This window comes from Talpa europaea, assembly GCF_964194135.1.
Source record: "Talpa europaea genome assembly, chromosome: 7".
Taxonomy (NCBI): Eukaryota; Metazoa; Chordata; class Mammalia; order Eulipotyphla; family Talpidae; genus Talpa; species Talpa europaea.
In genome coordinates, this window is record NC_140074.1 from 81015315 (window position 1) to 81034474 (window position 19160).

A 19160-nucleotide genomic window follows, 5' to 3' on the forward strand; every position below is an offset into this window, starting at 1 on the left:
TTATTAGTATCATCATCATCATTACTACTACTGCTACTGCAGTCTCTTTAGATTTGTTCATTTGTCATTTCTTTTCTCCTCTTCCCATTATCACTTCCATCTGGACCATTTTTCTTCTGTAGGAACTTCACCCTGTTATATCAGAGGTCTGATGTTGATAAATTCTGTTCTTGTTTACCTGAAAATATTTCATACTGTTTTCATTCTTGAAGAATAGTAAAATTATAGCTTGCAGTTCCTTTCCACACTTCAGAGATAATGCTCCTTTGTTTTCTGCATTCCATGTGGGTTTCTTTGGGATTTGTTTGGTTTTTTGGTTTTGGTTTTGGTTTTGTTTTTTTTTTTTGTTTGTGTGTTTTTTTTTTGAGAAGTCAGTTTTCAGTCTATTTGATGTTCCTTAAGGTAATCACTCTTTTACTTCTAGCTGCTTTTCTTGGATTTTCAGAAGTTTTACTGTGCTATACGTAGGTGTGGCTATTAGTTCTTGGCTATTAGTTCAAATATTGCTTCTGCCCCTTCAGGGCTGCAGTTCCTTACACCTTTTCACCTTTTCAGTGTCACTTCTGTTCTTCTTGACCTCTTTTGTTTTTCATCTTTTTCTATCTCTGTGCTTCTCACCTACCTTCTGGTTCACTTTTTTCCTTCAGTTTTTTCTATTTTCTCTTCAAGTGATAACCTGAGCTTATAATATTTGTTGTATTTTTCTGTCCTAGGTTTTCTGTTGGTTTGGTTCCTTTTTTTTTTTAATCATTTCCACTTCTCTGAAAAATTCTCAATACTGTTTTTTATCATCTTGAGCATGGTAAACGGTTCTTTAAATATCACTTTCTGATGACTCCAGAACTTGGACCCCCTGCAGGTGTGTTTATTTTGTGTGTTGTTTTACTATTTCTGATTCATATTCTCTTAACTTTTTATATGTCTGGTTCATTTTTTTTTAAAGATTTGCTTATTTATGCATATAAGAACTGGGATACAGGTCAGAGGTGTGGATGGTGAGAGGATTCACCAGAGACAGAGTGGGGACCAGAACAGGCAGGCTGACTCAAATACACTGCCAAGGGGAGCAGCGGGCGAGTCAGGAGAGGTCTGCTGTGCCATGTGGGTTGCTCCCTGGCCACCCAGGGGATCGAACTCGTGCTGCAGTGGCTAAGGATTGCTTTATAGGTTGCTTCTTAACCCCTTGCACCACCAGGGAGGCCCCGTGTCTGGTTCATTTTTAATTTGTTCCAAACATTATATTTGCAAAATTATGTTCTTTCTCCTGGGAAGATTTACCCTTAACTTCTTTTAGGACCTGGGAGCACTGGTGTTCTAAATAAACTTATAATTTCAAGGGATGCATAATTCAAAACTGACCTTTGGTGCCTGTGAGGGACAGTCTACTTCTGATTCCCTTATTACTATGGCAGCCTTTTTGGATCTTAACCCAGAGTGAGGGACGCTTACCCAGTACCTTATTTTTGTCAAGCTCTGGCCTCCAGTCCCTGTCCCTAGCTCCACAAGGCTGTCATTACTCAGATCCCATCTACCTCTTCTAGATTGGCAAATTTCCTTAGGAAAAAGGTGGTCTCATACCTGGGCTGTGCTCTGTGGCTTCTTTCTTCTGGATTCCTACCCTGTAATTCCCCATCTTGTTAGCACGCCAACATCTTTAAACTAATACTTTGTGTTTGGGTTGGTTGGTTGGTTGGTTTTTGCCTATTCTAAATGTCACCTGGATATCCTTGTTAGTTACTTAGTCTGTTATTACTAAAGTAAAAGCCCTTATATCCTCTTTCATAAATGAGTACATTCGGTCTAGAGAGACTTTACCAAGATCCAAGTGTCCCGATCCTTGTAATGCTTGTTCTGTTATACCAGTACGAGGCATCCAGAAAGATCTAGGAGCTTTTCAGTATTTACTGTGCTCAGTACCACTTCTTTAAGTTTATTTAGCAAGCTGTGAAGATCCCTCATCTCAGGAAACTTGTAGAAAATCCTCAATAAACAGAATCCTCCTACTCCCCCATTTCATTACATTTGTATTAAATTTATAAGTCCTTTTTAACAGAAAACTGCAACCTCCCCCATATAAATGCTCCATTTAAAGACCATTATAAACTCAGTTAGCATTTGATTACCCATCATTTTTTAATTAACATTCTGCTTGTGCTTTATAATAGTATAGATCCTCTGCTTAATATCTTAGCCAAGGATATATATTCCACAATAGGGAAGAAGTATCAGTTATCTATTAGTGCATAACAAATCACCCTAAAATGTAGCACTTTAAATAATAGGAATTTACTATTTCTCATGATTTTAAGGGTTGGCTAGCCAGTTCTGCTGCTGGTTTCAGCTGGGCTCTCCTAGGGGTTGTAGTGAGCTAAGCCTGGATGGTCTAATGGCTAACTCACACGTCATCTAATGGCTAACTCACACGTCATCAACAGGATGACTGGGCTTCCTGACTTCTTTCTTCATCTAGTCCTTAGTCCTGGGCTTCTTCAGAAGATGGAAGAAGTGTTCCAAAAGGACAGAGCCTCTCAAGGCTGCATCTCAATAGGTAACCCAGTATTACTTCTGCCACAATCTGTTGGTTAAAGCAAGTCACAAGGCCAACCTGGATTCAAAGAGTGGAGTGAAAAATATACCAGGGGCATACCTAATATCTTGACATTCTTCATCACAGTTCATCTTTACCATAGCTGCTACCTCTTTTTATTAAATTCTCTTCAGTTAATTTTTAGTTTTTAATCTTTTTTATTTTGCAGTAACATCTTCAGTTACTTTTTACCATGTTTCCAAAAATATGCAAAAACTGTGTATGGTTACATAGCTCAGTAATTTACTCCTTAGTTCTATCCCCTTTCTATTATTCCTGATGAATCCTAAAATATAATAAAAGAAAATTTTACCTGAGAACTTCCAACCTTGGAGGGAAAGGAAAAATAATTATTCACAAATATATGCCTGAGAAATTAGAGGCACCCAGCTTAATTTGACTCAGTAAACACTAATTGCATGTTAGTGGTGTAATTGTGGACCCTGGATTTTTCTCCAGTGAAACTTATCATTTGCTAATTTTTTTTTAGGAACCCTATTACGTACGTTGCATCAAACCCAATGACAAGAAATCCCCACAAATTTTTGATGATGAACGCTGCCGGCATCAAGTGGAGTATCTTGGACTACTGGAAAATGTGAGGGTGCGTCGGGCAGGATTTGCCTTCCGCCAGTCGTATGAGAAGTTCCTTCACAGGTGAGACTGAACAAAACAAGGAGACCTGATAACACACCCCTGACTGTGCATCCTCCACATGGGTGACAGTGCATCCACACATAGTAGTCTGGCAGCTTGCTGAATGAACAAGAGTAGAGGAAATATGTAAGAGTTGCTAATCTGAAAGAATCTCCCAGAATCAAAAGTCTCCAGAATTCTTGGCTTATAGGCTATGGAAACAACTTCATCCTTCCGTGGAGGGAAAATGTGGACACTGTGTTATGGCAGAAAGAATATGGATTTGGGGTCACATGTGGGCTGAAGTCCTGGCTATGCATGCATTGGCTGCGTGATCTTGGGCCAGAATTTAGCTTCTGTGACTCTTCTGTGTCTGCATCTGTAAAATGAGTCAATGACACCAGTATCACAAAGCTGTTATTGAGCTGATTAAATTAACATAAGTAAAAAACCTAGAGGCTGGCACATAAAAGATATTCAATTAATGCTACTTATCATTGCTGATATTAGTAATTATAACAGTAATAAAATATTAAGTAGTTAAATATGGAGGCCCTGAAATTAGTCTATCTGATTTGAATCCTGGTTTTGTCATTTCTTAGCTTTGTAAGTTTGGGCGGATCACATAACCTTTCCATGCCTCAGTTTCTTCATGTGTATAATGGGGGTAATGAGAGTAACTGCTTTGTAGGGTTACTGGAGGATTAAATAACTAATATGTATAAAGCCCCTAGGATAGTGCATAGTGTATAGTAATCATTCAATAAATGTAGCAGTTCTAAATAAATGGCATTGCTCTTGTTTATTGTTAATAAGGATGGTTGACAGTGGGGGCTTATAAGAATAATTCTAATTTCCATCTGTTGATTTATTGAAAATACTTACTGAATGCTTCCCATGTTCTAGAGGGCAGATTCCACAGACATCAGAATAAATAAATACATAAAATAGTTTAATTGGTTGGTCAGCATAGTCTCTGAGGAGATGATAATGACAGGAAGAGTCAATCGCACAAAGATCAAAGAAAAGAGCAGGTGAGGCAGAGGGAGCAGCAGGGCAAAGGTTCTATGGCATTAATAAGGATGGTATTTTAGGTACCAAGCACAGTCAGTGAGGATGCAGGATGCTGAGTGGCAAGATGTGGTGTGAGATGAGATAAGAGAGGTGTACAGATCATGTTGCACTTTATAAACCAGACTTTGTAAGCCATATATTGGCTAAACACTATGTAAAACCGCCAGTGGATCATAAGCAAGGAGGGACACTCTCAAGCACAACCTTACCTTTACTTCATTGAGGAAATGGAAACAGATTGGAACATCGCCTCTGCCATCATCTGACCTTCAAGTCCTTCTGCATCTGTACTCATACTCTCTTTGTCCTGTGGCTGTGGGTGAAGTTTCCCTGCTCCTATCCAAAGCTGACAGGTCCTCTGCTTGTGCTTGGGATTCTACCCCTACTTCTCAAGGATGTTATTATTATAATTATCTCCCTCCCTCCTGCGTCACTGGTTTGTCTCTCTCTTCTGAATCATCCCCACCTGCGTATAAACATCTTCTAGTATCTCCTGACCTCACAACCCACTCCAGTTACTGTTTCCATTTTCCTGTGTTCTCATTCACAGCACAAACTCTTGAGTTGTTTACAGGCATCCAAATCCCAGCTTCATTTTCCCATCCTATTCAAGTCAGACTCTGCCCAGTTCTTTTTACCTTTGACCTTTATTTTGCCAAATCTAATGATTGAACTTCTGCTTTTATATCACCTGATTGCACCGCAACATTTTCTTCTTGAAATGCCACTTCCTTGTCTTCTGTGGCACACTCTTTTGTGGTGTTTCTTCTATTTCACTGGTTGCTCCTTCTCTTCTCTTTGCTGGTTCCTTCATGCCAGACCACAAACCTACATGCTGACATGGTTCACCTCTGCTCTATCCAATTCCAAGACTTTATATATAATCTGTATGTTAATTACTCCAAAATCACTATCTCTAGTCTGAAGTTCTTCCCAGACAACATATGTATATCTAATAGCTTACTTAAGATTTCCTCCTACATGTGTAGTAAGCATTTCAAACCCAATATGGCCCAGAAACAAATCATGATTCCATCTTTGCTTTGTTCTCAAACTTCTCTTACCTAATCTTCCTTATCTCTGCAAATGACACCATGTTTACCAAGATGCTCAGGAGAAAATCTCATCACCTTTTCAGTCCTCTCTACTTTGGTCTCATCCAGACAATCAATCTCTTATAGGGCTAATGAAATTCCCTTCAATTCCTAATTTACTACCAAGTTTCGTTTCCTTTCTATGAAGCATCTTTAATTTTATTGAATAGTTTTTCTGCATCTATTGAAACCATACAATTTTTCTCCCCTAACCTATGCCTTATTCTTTTTTCACACAGATACAAGATGATCTCTGAATTCACCTGGCCCAACCATGACCTCTCTTCAGACAAAGAGGCTGTCAAGAAATTGATAGAAGGTTGTGGCTTTCAGGATGACGTAGCTTATGGGAAGACCAAGATTTTCATTCGAACACCCCGAACATTGTTTACTTTGGAAGAACAACGTGCCCAGATGCTTGTAAGGATCGTCCTCTTTCTACAAAAGGTAATTTTATATTTCCTATACAAGGATAAGGTCTTGCTTTTATGCTTTTAAAATTTTTTCGAATATTTTATTTCATCAGAAAGTTTTATGTACCTATGTATTTCTTAGAATGTTTTCTGTTGCCTTCATACACAGAAAACTCATTTGACTGCCTGAGCTCAAAATTATTTAATCCACAAAACTCAGAATTAGAGTGATTTCCGAATCAGCCCCTTTTGGTCTCTTGTAGGTAACTAAGTTTTTCCAATGCAGCTTATGTGCGTACTATTTTTGATCTTGTAATTCAAAAGTTTTGCCAACATGTTTGAAACCACCTCTCTTACCCATCCTTCCCAACTGAGGTGTGGGCCTAATGAATTTCCCCATAGTCTATTTTAGACATTAATCTTTTATCCATTTTAGACACACACATACGCACACTCTCTCTCTGCAGACATTCTACTAAACTTTGTCCATAATATGCTCTGCTGAAGAGAATTCTTAATTTTGACATAATCAAATTCATCAATTTTTGCCATATATTTTGTCCTTTATATTTCAAAGGGCTTACTTCATCACTGGGTCACAAAGATAATATCCTGTGTAGTTTTTCCTTTCACATTTAGTTCTTTAATCCATTTAGACTCCATCTCTGTATGTGGTTTTATATAGGAACCCAGTTTGATTTTCTTCTGTATGTTGAATTTTCTCAGTGCCATCTACTAAACCACCTGTTCTTTTTCCATTGATTTGTGGTGCCATTTTTATCATATAATAAATTCCTCTGTGTGTGTTCAGTCTAAGTAGTCTTCTCTGTTCCATTTTTATGTCTGTCTGATTTTGCGCTAATGCTACACAGCTTTTATTGTAATATGTCTTATTAAGGTTGATTAACCTATAAGTCAAACTTTATTCTACAATATAAATTTTAATGTGCTTATTGAGTTGATCAAATTCAACAATAATTTTTATTAGAATTGCATTGAATCCAGGTTAATTTGAAAGATTAATTTCATATTACTAAATCATCTTAAGAATATAAAATAAGGGGGCCTCCCCGGTGGCACAGCGGTTGAGCGCTGGGTTGCAAAGCTGCCCGCGGCCTCTGCGGTGCCGGTTCGATCCCCGGCTGCTCCCCTGCCACTGGAAGAGGGTCCCACATGGCACGCAGACCTCTCCTGCCGCCCGCTGCTCCCCTCAGCAGTGTACTTCGGTCCTTCTGCCTGCTCTGCTCCCCGCTCTGGCTCTGGTGAATTCTCTCACCCTCCCGCACTTCTGACTGTACCCAGTGCTTGTATAAACAAACAAACAAATAAATAAATCTTAAAAAAAAAAAAAGAATATAAAATAAGGGCCTCCCCTGGTGGCGCAGCGGTTGAGCACTGGGCTGCGAAGCTGCCCGCAGCCTCTGCAGCACCGGTTTGATCCCTGGCTGCCAGCAAGGGTCCCACATGGCGCGACAGACCTCTCCTACCTCGCCCGCTGCTCCCCTCAGCAGTGTATTTCATCAGTCTGCCTGTTCTGTTCCCCACTCTGCTTTGGTGAATTCTCTCACCCTCCCACGCTTCTGACTGTACCCAGTGCTTGTGTAAATAAAATAAATAAATCTGAAAAAAAATGTTTAAAAAAAGAATATAAAATAAGTAAATTTAAATCTTCATTGACCCTTAGATTTTAGGGATTCGTGGTTAATTCCTACATATATTACTAATTTTGTTGCTGTTATGAAGTTTTATGATATTTTCTTCATGATAGTGTTGGTACAGAGAATATTGGCTTATGTTGATTTATCTGTACTCAGAGTGAAGCCTTTCTTAAATCATATTTGTTGAATCTATTACTGTTTCTGGGTAAATGATTATACCATGTGCAAATAATGAAAGTTTTCTTTCGTTCCTGTTCCTTAGTGTTGGTCGCTTTATTGATTTTGCCTGAAACTCAGAAAAATGTCTGGGCTGGAGTACAAAATTGTGTTTCTTCCTAAAACAGTTGTCTTCTGTTAATTTTTTTTTCCTTATATATTGCTTTTACTCCATTCATTTTGCTTGTAAATCGCAATTGGGAGCTCTGTTTTCTGTCTGCCACAGTAAATGATTGTCATGTATCTGTTCTTCTGTATATTCAAATCCTTTCTCTTGAGAGAGAGAGAGAGAGAGAGAGAGAGAGAGAGAGAGAGAGTGTGTGTGTGTGTGTGTGTGTGAGTGTCTGAGAGATTGACTCAGGTTCAGGGTTTGGCTTCTGTGTTTCCAGGCCTGGCTCATGACTTTTGTTAGCTGTAATCTTCACTCTCAAAAGTTTCCCAGTATAGGTAATCAACAGTGTCATCACCTTGCTCTGAACTCACTTTCTGCCCTTTTGGTGGCTGGTGGAATCCTCCTCTTACAATTTTCTCAGTGGTCATAGTCCACAGAATTTAGTGATTTATCGTTTTGTGAGCCGAAGACTGGACCCACCCCACTTCTCCCAGCCCCATAGCCCAGTTTGGACATAAAAAGTTAAATTTCCAGGTATCCACAGCTCTTCCTTTCTCTATCCTCTCTATAGCACTTCTGCTTTCTTTCTGGTAAGAAATTGCCACTTCTACCTAGAGAAGAGAGATTCTAAAAGAGAAATGATGGCTGTTTCAAAAGCCATCACCCATGCATGGAGAAAAACTGGCCAGTATGCTGTGTAATATAGCTCTTTTTATTTCTTAGCCATAAGGCAGTGAGGTAGAGAAAATAAGGATCTTCCTCCCAATTCTTAACTAGACCATTCTAGGCTGTGACATATATGGTCTACAGGTTATGTTCTTCACTAGACCATTCTAGGCTGAGACATAGATGGTCTATAGGTTATGACCAACTCCACAGACCATAAAATTAGTGGACACTTCTGTCAGCTTCTGGGAATCAGCCATCAGTCACCTAACCTTCCATGTGACAGGTGTTTTCTCTTCTATTTCACTTCTTCTATTCCTGAAAGGAATTTCAGGAATCTAAGGGGAAGTTAGCAGAAGCATAGGCATGGGAATAGGAGATGCTATTTTAAATAAGATTCTCCAACTGTTGGTTTTAATTTCCTTTTAAAATAAAAAGCTTTTATCTTTTTCTCTAATTATATAATTAAAGCATGCTAGTTGCAAAAACAAATTCAAACCATACAGAAAACTGTGAAGAGAACCCAAGGAAAATCACATGAAATTTTTCACTTAACAAACTATGTCTTGTCCTTTTTTATATAGCTTTGGTTTTCTTTTTAAATATTATAATCTAGGATTTATTAAATATGGTTTAATATAGAGGTTCAGTTCTGTTTTGTTCCAGGTAAATAACCAACTATTCTGTTTATATAAAACTTCCTCCTTTGTTCCATGAAATGGAAATTCTTTTTGTCTCATATTACATTTCTATATATACTTGAATCTATTTCAGGACCCACTACTTTATTCTACAGTTAATTCCTATGCCAGTATCACACTGTGTTCATCCTAATGTATATCCTACTGGTGTTTAACCAGTCAGATGTGAGGACCTGACTGTGTAGTCTCTTACTTTTCTTGGGCCTTCAGAGCAGTGAAATGGCAAGCTGGTGAAGCAGAATTAAGGGTATTGACTAAAAATACCCTTAAAATACCCTGAAAAATTTATTGTTTTAAAGGAATAAATTGCATAATCACAAAGACTGCCAATGAGATATAAACTCGTGTTGATTTCCTGATTCCTAAAAAAAAGTTATTCTCGGGCCTCCTTGGTGGTGCAAGGGATTAAGACGCAACCTATGAAGCTGTCTGCATCTACTGCATCACAAGTTTGATCCCCAGCCAGGGGGCTACCCACATGGCACAGCAAACCTCTCTTGACTTGCCCACTGCTCCCCTCAGTGGTGTGTTTCAGTCAGTCCTCCTGTTCTGTTCCCCACTCTGTCTCTGGCGAATACTCTCACCCCCCACACCTCTGGCCTGTACCCCAGTTCTTGTATGCATGAATAAATAAATCTTTAAAAAGAAAGTTATCTCCACTGCCACCATCTACACCATTAACTACCTAAGCATTATAGGTGATCTCTTTAGTGCATCTGGATTTTTTTTCATATTCTTAGTCATATGCTTGATATTTTAGGAGACTTTTGAAATGAACAGACATACCATTTTTTAGAAATAACCATCTAGATTTCAAAGGCTATTCCATGGATTTTATGGCACATAAAAATAGCAGTATAAAATCATGTAGAAAAATAAAACAGGGGCCTCCCTGGTGGCACAAGGAGTTAAGTCTCAGCACTATGAATTTATCCACAGCCACTGCAGCATGAGTTTGATCCCCGGCCAGGGAGGTGACCCACATGGCACAGCAGACCCCTCCTGTCTTGTCCGCTGCTCCCCTCAGCAGTGTATTTCAGTAGATCTGCCTGTTCTGCTTCCCACTCTGTCTCTGGTGAATCCTCTCACACCCCCCCCACACCTCTGTCCTGTACCCCAGTTCTTGTATGCACAAATAAATAAATAAATCTTTTTAAAAAAAGAAAAAGAAATACGTATAATTTTTAATTTAAGGTATAATTTTACATTAAATATAAAAGTAAGTTGTGTAATACATTTTTTGTTATGTTACACATGTAAACACTTACTTGCATATTTACAATAGCTAACTTCATCCGTGATATGTTAGACTTTCCCCAGTCAGTCTGTTCATATAGAACATTTAAGTTATTTCCAGTTTTTCACTCTTGCACTCCCATTGTGGTGGCATCTGTTTACTTAGAGTAAGACCTGATGCAGTATTCAATAAATGTTAGCTATTGTTAAACAAACTTGACTATTTTCTTTGTGTAAATTCTCAGACATGAAATTATTGATTTAAAAGATACACACTTTAAAGATTTTATTTCTATTAATAAGTGGCTTTCAGAAAGATTGCACCAATTTATGTTTCTACAAGCTAGTGCATGAAAGAGCTTATCTCACTGAAAATCTCAATATTTCATCTTATAAACACCCTTTCTGAAAGACTTAAACCTGAGTGCTTTGCCAAAATGTTGGAAAAAGCATTTTCTCAAAGTTGTAGTATATACTTCTTATCATCATTAAATTAAAAGAAATGACTCAGTGTAACAGTGAGATTTTTTAAAATCATTCTACTCTTCTTTCACAATATACATTGCTTCTCTTATCTACACACCCTCTCCCTTTGAGTCTGTGTATGTGTTCCTTACATCACATTCACACGCGAAATCAAATAAGATGGTATTTCTAGACAGCTTGGAAGAAACTAAAGTTTTCAGAATGACGGCATTAAGCAAGGAGGCACTGGGAACTGATCAAGTCAGTTCCGCAGCACATACTCGTTGCTGAGTGTCTGGTGAGGCAGACCTTTCCAAGTGGATTTTGTTATTTGAGCTTTTTTTTTTTTTTTTGTTCTTTAACCTGGACTTTTCTGGTTTCAGATTTCTTATAATTCATCTTCTGTGTATCATTAATTCCTTTCCAGAAAATAAAACACTTATTTGTTGCTTGGTTGGGGAAATCCAAAAGAGACCAGTTTTAACTGTTAACTAGCAGTTAACAGTTAGTAGTTGTTTAATGAAAATAGTGTACCGAGTGCATTAGAAAGGTTCGCGATTCTCTACTATTCCCTACCCATTTACTTTAAAGTATTTTGTTGTTTTGGAAGAGGATCTTATTTTTTGGTGCCTGTAGAGTTTGAAACCTATATTCTCATTCTGGGGAATCATAGATCAACATCAAAATTGTCATATAAGGTGAATATTAAAGATGAATTCTTAAGGGGAGATGGAAAAGTATTGAGGAAGTTTCTCTCTTGTGTGACCATTAACACATTTGGAATACATTGGTAAATTTGAAGGGTGACTTTCTTGACTTACCTGTATGACTAGTAGATGCCTTAGTGAATTGTCTCTTTATTGGGGGAATTGTCCCTTTCTTAAGGAGTACCTGTAATTGTAGACAAAGACCTTTATCTTTACTTGGAACATTTCAGATCGCATAGCTTCTAGGAATGGGTTTAGCCTTTCCAGTGTCCCACAGTGTAGTTAAAAGGTTGAGAGCCTTCCCATGTTACATACTGCAGTCTGCTAAGCATAGATATTGTTCGTAAAATAACCTGGGATCACAGTTAGAACTCATGAATTCTACAGCAGCAAGAGCTGCTAACCCATTGGAAATTAATTTGTGCTAGCCCTGATCTGCTCCATACTCCATTCCCTGACTTTTCTGCTTTTTATTTGAATTCCAAGTGGGACTCCCTGCTTGTAGCAGTCCTGCCTCCACGAGCTGTGGCATCCACAGCCAAGCTGGAAATGACATGAGACTGTGGTCCTGTTTATACAGGAAGTAGAGAAGCCTCTTGTTTCAGTTTTCATCAGATCCACTGGCTTCCTAGGGCCAGTTGGCTCCAGGATTTTATTGTTGCTGGTGTGACAGCTTCCTGACTAGAGGGTGGTCGTGGTTTATTATTAAGTCATAGCAAAATTGGTGGATAGGGGAGAACAAATGGAGAAGAGAGTATGGGAAAGATGGAGGAGAGAAAAACTGAAAAAAAGAAAACTGAGGAAGGAAGGAAAGACCTCAAGCTAGTGAATGAAAATATTCAAACGTGTGTGCTAAAAGTATATGGGATTATTTCTAATTTTATAAGGAGTTCAAGATGGAATTATAAGACAGTGATGCTTTCTTCTTTAATTCAAAAAAATAAATATTTGACATTGTACCATCAATTGATATTGTAAGAATATCATTTTTAAAATAGGGCTACCTGATTTAATCAGTGAATCATGTATAACATTTGGCAAACAGAAGTATGTAAGATCCATTGTCCTTTTGACATGGCTCATGGGAAAATGTCTTTCTGTTCTTATACCAGAATTAACTGTACTTCCCCGGGACTCTCCATTATAGGAGGGAGACTCACTGTTGTGTAATCTCAATTGCAATTTCCTGGAGTAGTGATATTGGACATCCTTGAAATGTTCTGAATTTAATGGGTTGCTTTTAGTGATTTCATTTATGCATGATACTGACCAAGATGGATGCATCTGAGCATTTTAAGCAGGTACTCATCTATTCCAGTGGAGCTGAGAGTACTTTCAAATCAAGAATAGATGTTGAACTAAATTGAATTATTTTTTGGCAAGTATCAAGATTCCCATAGAAATTATTTTCTCTTTGAACTATCAATACAGATGCAAATCACTTCACTATGAAAATTATGTGTTGCCTCAGCAACACAACATGAATGCATTTCCTTCTTTTTCCATATTTTAGAACACCCTAACTAGTAATAGAGTTAATCTGTTCAGGTTAAATTTCCCTCTGAAGACACCTGAAAAGGGGCCGTGTTTAGATATAGTTCTTTATGTGTAATTGGGCTGTTTTTATTTCTATCTTTTGTGGGATCAGTTTTTGGTAATTTACATTTTCCTACAAAATCATCAGAATCTCAAATTTGATTGAATAGAATCGAATAATCACTTATACTTTTCATTTCCTTTGTATTGTCATTCCCTCTTAATTTGGTGAGTTTGATTTGTACTCACACTCTTGTCTGTAATCAACTTTAGTTGATGAATTTTTTTTTCAAATAACCAACTTTATTAACTTTATTAACGCCACCATTTTCTTATTTCTAATTGATTTTTTTTATCTTTACTAATCCCTTTTTTTGGAATTTAAAAACCCAAAGTGAGCAGTTTATCTTTTTTCCAATTTGTGGAGTTGGTGCTTCTTACCTTTTTATCTTTCACATTTATTAATAATGGACTATGGAATTTAGTCTGAGAATTACTTTTACTGTACTGATAGCATCTGACACATAATCATTTATTTTTTGTTTATAGCTCCTCTTTCCAAATAAGTTGTTTTAAAAAGTTTTAAATAGGGCCTCCCCGGTGGCGCAGTGGTTGAGCACTGGGTTGCGAAGCTGCCCGCAGCCTCTGCAGCGCCGGTTCGATCCCCGGCTGCTCCCTGGCCACCCCAGCTGCTCCCTGGCCACCGGAGGAGGGTCCCACATGGCACGCAGACCTCTCCTGCCGCCCGCTGTTCCCCTCAGCAGTTGTGCTTTGGTCCTTCTGCCTGCTCTGCTCCCTGCTCTGGCTCTGGTGAATTCTCTCACCCTCCCGCGCTTCTGACTGTACCCACCGCTTGTATAAATAAATCAAAAATAAATCTCTTTAAAAAAAGTTTTAAATAAAATTGTATAATTTTATTGAGATAGCAGTTTACAACACTGTCTAATTTAGGGGTATTGGGTCACATCTCTTCAGAGATATATTGTACTTTGGTGGTGTGGACATGGTGTAGTAAAATTTTTAATCATATCCAAGTGATACATGTTTTGTGTGTAAGTTTTTCATTTTCTAATTTTTACTTTTATTTCATGATGAGCATGGAGTGTTAAATGTACTGTTTCTAGTTTCTAGAATTTATTGACTTGTGGGAGCCTAGCATACAATCATTGCTTTAGTATAACTTGAAAGAAGGTGTATTTTCTTCTTTGATATTTTTAATGAGAAAAATTGAAAATATTCACAAAAGTAAAAAGATTCAAATAATGAGTCCCTCTTTTCCCATTCCCCAGCTTGAACAGTCGGGTTTTACCCTTTCTTATTTTATCTACTATGCACCTCATGCTCTTCCACATTTGTGTTTTAAGCTTGTTTTGCTTAGTGTTTTTAAAAGGAAATCCCAGTTGTCTAATCATGTCACTCTTACACACCAGTGTAAGCTCTACAGATAAGAACTTTAGTATACTATTATCATACCATATAAATTCATAATAATTCCTTAATTACGTGAGCACAGTGGTGTTTATCGTTCCTAGTCGACTTCGAAATGTCTTTCACAGATGGTTAGAGATGGGAGCCAGGGCACTCCTGTCACCTCTGAAGCTAAGGCTCCTTTGAGAATGAAACACTAGTCTTTAATCATATTAATTAGGATTTTCAATGACATATCATTTCATCCTTAAAAACTGTATGTTTAAAGGCAACTCATGTATCACAAGGACCACCCTGGTTGGCTTATCCTAATTAACAATATAACCTAACATTTTTGTGTGTTCTTGTATTTATTTGTTAAGTTTGAATTTCACATTCTTGTTGTTGGGTTGTCTTATAGTCCCAAGGGCACAAGAAATATCTTGAGGACTAACAGTGGCTCATGAAAGCATAAACATACAGTGAGAACAGAAGATTCTGAAACTAAGAATAATATCCTAACTACTAATTATAAGTTGTCCCAAAGGTTATTATAGACCTGTGTATAATAATTTTACAAATCAGCCAAAGAAAATGTGTGAATAGAATCATTAGCTGAAAACTGGATTTTATTAGCTTAGTTATTCATTTCCTGTTCCCTGATGTATTGCTTATTGTGAAACTCTGTCAAGTAGTGGTGTGAAGCCTTGGGGTCTTCATATCCTGTTCAAAGGAAGTTCACTGACTTCTTCAGGAAACCAATCCAGTGTTTTATTTCTCAGTCTAAAAGCAAAACAAACATCATACCAAATCTATTACTTTTTCCCTTAAAGTTAAGCAGACCAACTGTTAATACTCTTTACTGAGTGACAAGCATTCATATCTATATAAAGTAAGTCTTTACATGTCTATTATTTTAATTTCATAGGAAAGGAAACTGGAGCCACTGAGTAGCTTAGTAACGTGTTGGAGGTCACTCAGTTGTTGGTCCCAGGACTATAATTCTTACCCAATCCCAGCCATCTTTTGCCACTATTCACTTTTACTACAGTGGCATCATTCAAAACACTAGTTAGAGGAAAAACAAGTATAACTGACACTATTGGAGAAAAACTTATAAAACCAGCCACAAAAATGATGGTGGCTCCCTGCTTAGAGATTTGGCAGAATTCCTTTATTAAAATGACCTTGGTAGACATTTAGAGTGACTTACTATGAGTGTGTGCACTAAGATATATTTTTACCACAACACAACACCGGTGTTGATAATATGACTCAGCTTTTTGACATATGTACAATAATAAAAATTGATCAATGGCTCAATTTTTTCAAAGATCTATTTATGCATACAAGAACTAGGGTACAGGCCAGAGGTGCAGGGGGTGAGAGGATTCGCTAGAGACAGAGTGGAGAGCAGAACAGGTGGATCCACTGAAATACACTGCTGAGGGGAGCAACGGGCGAGACAGGAGAGGTCTGCTGTGCCATGTGGGTCAGCTCCCTGTCTGGGCAGGGGATTGAACTCGTGCTTCAGAGACTGCGGATAGCTTCACAGTGCTGTGCTTAACCCCTTGCACTGCCAGGGAGGCCCAGTGGCTCAATTTTTTATTGAATATATATGTTCCAGGAGAAGAGGCTATTTTTTAATATTTGTATATATTTTACATCATTCTTCCTTTTAGTACAATGTATGCTTTCTCCTGTCAAGTGTAGTCCCTGTAAAATTCCCACTACTAGTTCACCCGCGCACCATCACCACAGTCCCTTGTGCTCTTCCCTCCCGTTTTGATCCCTCTTCCTCCCTCTCCCCTGCAGAATGTCTCTGATTTATAGTTGCCTGTTAATTTTGGTTTTTAATTTAATATAATTATTTGAGAAAAGTTTTTTATTTGTCTTGGTAACAGTGACCTTTGAGCCATGAATAGGTCGGGAAAGGTGTGTTTGGATGACTACTGACAAAGCATAAACTGAGCTGCAAAAAGGGGTGAGCGGGGCATTGCTACATTGATAAAAACAGTTGCCTCCAATGCCAGCCCATACAGTGCTTTATGGAGGGGGGGGGTATTTATAGTTAAAAATATGGAGCTTAACCTTGACTGAGTTTTGAAAGAAATAAATGGAATGTGTCTTTCTTCAGATGATGGCCATTGACTATGTCTTTTCAGTGTGCAGTGAGGAGAAATGTGTAGCACGTGTCCATTCTAATGTTGTGTAGGAGAAGGGTGCTTATATGCCATCTTAAATGAGTACTCATTGGGGACTTGCTCATTCATTATAAATAGGGACGTAAAAATGAATAAGACAAGATTCCACCTGGAAGAAGCTGACAACCCAGTCGGGGGCGGGGGGGATGTGTTAGCACTCAGACAGGTGAGAGGGAGCAAATTTGGGGTTCTGGGGGAGGTAATAACTACCAGGTGGGCTTGGAGAAGGGAGGCAGCTACCTAAGCTGGGGAAAAAAAGATATCTGAGAAGAAAAGGTGGGGAAGTTTGAGAACCACTCTGTTGGATTAAGATTTTACTCAAAAATGCATTTATAGGACAGTCTTAATCTGTATTTCATAAACAGTTGATGCAGGTTGAGTTCATTAGTGTTGAATCCTTGATGTCTTAGTGGGGTAATCATCATTATTAACCTAAAATGGACTTCCTGTGCCAAATGTGGAGGACAGGACATTCTCTACAATATTCAAATAAATATCATTTTTCATAATAAATGCAGACTAGTCCTAGTTCTTGGTATTGCTTAAAAAAGCCCTTTCATTGTTACAAGAAAGATCTTTGCCCTTCTTAGAACACAACCATGTGGATAATTAGGAAGCACCCATACACAGAAGCAGCAGTACAACTAATGATGACAGAATTAAATTTAGATTTAACCTGACTTTTATAACAAGTATTTAAATGTTTGCTAGCCTTTCCCTTATTTATCTAGCAAGATGCAAGAGCTAACTCAGGACTTGTCTTCTCAAAGCACCTGGATCAGCAACTCCCTTTCTGCTGTAGTTCCTCATTAGTAAGTGCAGGTCAAGTCTGGTAGCCTCTGGTCTGATGAAGCCTTTTTTGCTGTGGCTTCTAATAATACTGTTTTCATACTATACTATATAAAGTCCTCTGCAACTTGATTTTTTTCACCCAGCATGTTTTTTTTTTCAAATTTCTTTAGGTTCATAATTGCAGTACTAGTTTATTTTTACTTTTGTGCTATTTCATCATTTTCCTAATAACATTATCTTAGTTTTTCAAATTTTTGTACTTTGCAAGTAATGCAACAATGAATATTTTAATATGCTTCCTTGTCTACAGGTGAATAAGTCTCTGAACCAACTCTTCTCAAATTTTAAAGACCCCATAGAACTCACCTTAGAAAGTTCTGGAATTCATAAGCACACATTCCATTAGCTGTCAGAATAATGAAACTCCACTGCAGATTCATGAGAGGAAGAGAATTTCAAAAGCAGATAACCTGCTGGCATTAGCATGGGACTAGTCTTACCTCGAGAATCCCCTGGAAGGACTCAGCAGTGCTCTGCTCCAGGTTTCCCAGATCATACCACAAGAGTGCCTGCTCCAGGAGCTGCTCCACAGATAACTGTGCAAGGCTCCACATCTTTAACTTGAAGATCGCCAACTTCTTTCTAAAAAAATTCCCCCCCTTAGACTTATTTAGAATTTCATGAGAGTTTTTACTGTCCCCCATTCTTATCAGTAATTTGAATTGTCAAAATTTTAAATTTGGACCAATCCAGTAGTAACTCTTGGGTATGTCCTTAACTTTCTTGCATGCTCAGCTATGCATAGGATATTTGTTTTATTTTTCTAGAAGGAGGCATATCAGATTATATGTTCTGCCATATCTCTACTATCTCAGTGCAAGGCCCATAGAAAGATTTAAGAGAGAGAAGAAATGTCCATTTCCAAGTTTGAAATAGAGCTGTGTCAAAGGGGAATCAGAAGTCAACAAGACTGGAGGCATGATGGCAGTTCAGATCCTGTTGCTGTGCTCTAGGGGAAAGCTAATGGCCTAAATCAAAGCATACTAGTGGATATGGAGAGGAATCTGAGAAGTACTTAGGAGATAAAATTTGCAGGCCATGATAGTAGTGGTTTGGCTGTGAGACAGGTAAAAGGCAAGAATCATCATTTCCCAGGTTTCCTACTTAGGTTCCTGGAGAGCTGTATCGCTAACAGCTGAGACTGACAGAGGGTGCAGAAGCAGGAAGAAATAATAGTTTGGGGCATGATGTGCTCAAAGTGTCTGTGAGACATTCAAGTCAATATGACCAGCAAGCAGTTGATATATAAGTCAGGGAATCAAAAAAAAAGTAGCTGACTTAAGTCAATAGGACTGATCAGCAGTATCACATTTAGTAGAAACATCCTACAAAATAATTGCTTCTTCTGGCAATTAGGACATTGTTGATTTTTTAAGATTCGGTGTTAAAGTTATCAAAATGACAGCAGAGTACAGGGGGTAGAAGAAAAACAAAACAGGCACCAGAATCCTCCAGTGGAAAAGGCATATTGAACACTTACTGGTAAAGCATGGTAATGAAAATAGGTTAGAGCAAGAAAGTATGTTCTTAATAAAGAAACTAAAGAGTGTTTCCATCTAGAAGACATTTTTTTAAGATTTATTTATTTATGCATAC

The 19160-nt window shown here is 38.0% G+C and overlaps 1 protein-coding gene across 1 annotated transcript in view; it reads left to right on the forward strand.

Moving 5' to 3' along the window:
• The window catches only part of MYO1D (myosin ID), a gene marked incomplete at both ends in the record, with an annotated part of 325320 nt that overhangs the window by 139960 nt on the left and 166200 nt on the right, over positions 1 to 19160 (forward strand). The window contains 2 exons of the mRNA XM_084238296.1: positions 3078 to 3244; positions 5631 to 5838. Coding sequence (XP_084094422.1) covers positions 3078 to 3244; positions 5631 to 5838 — 375 coding nt within the window. The remainder of the gene's footprint in view (positions 1 to 3077; positions 3245 to 5630; positions 5839 to 19160) is intronic.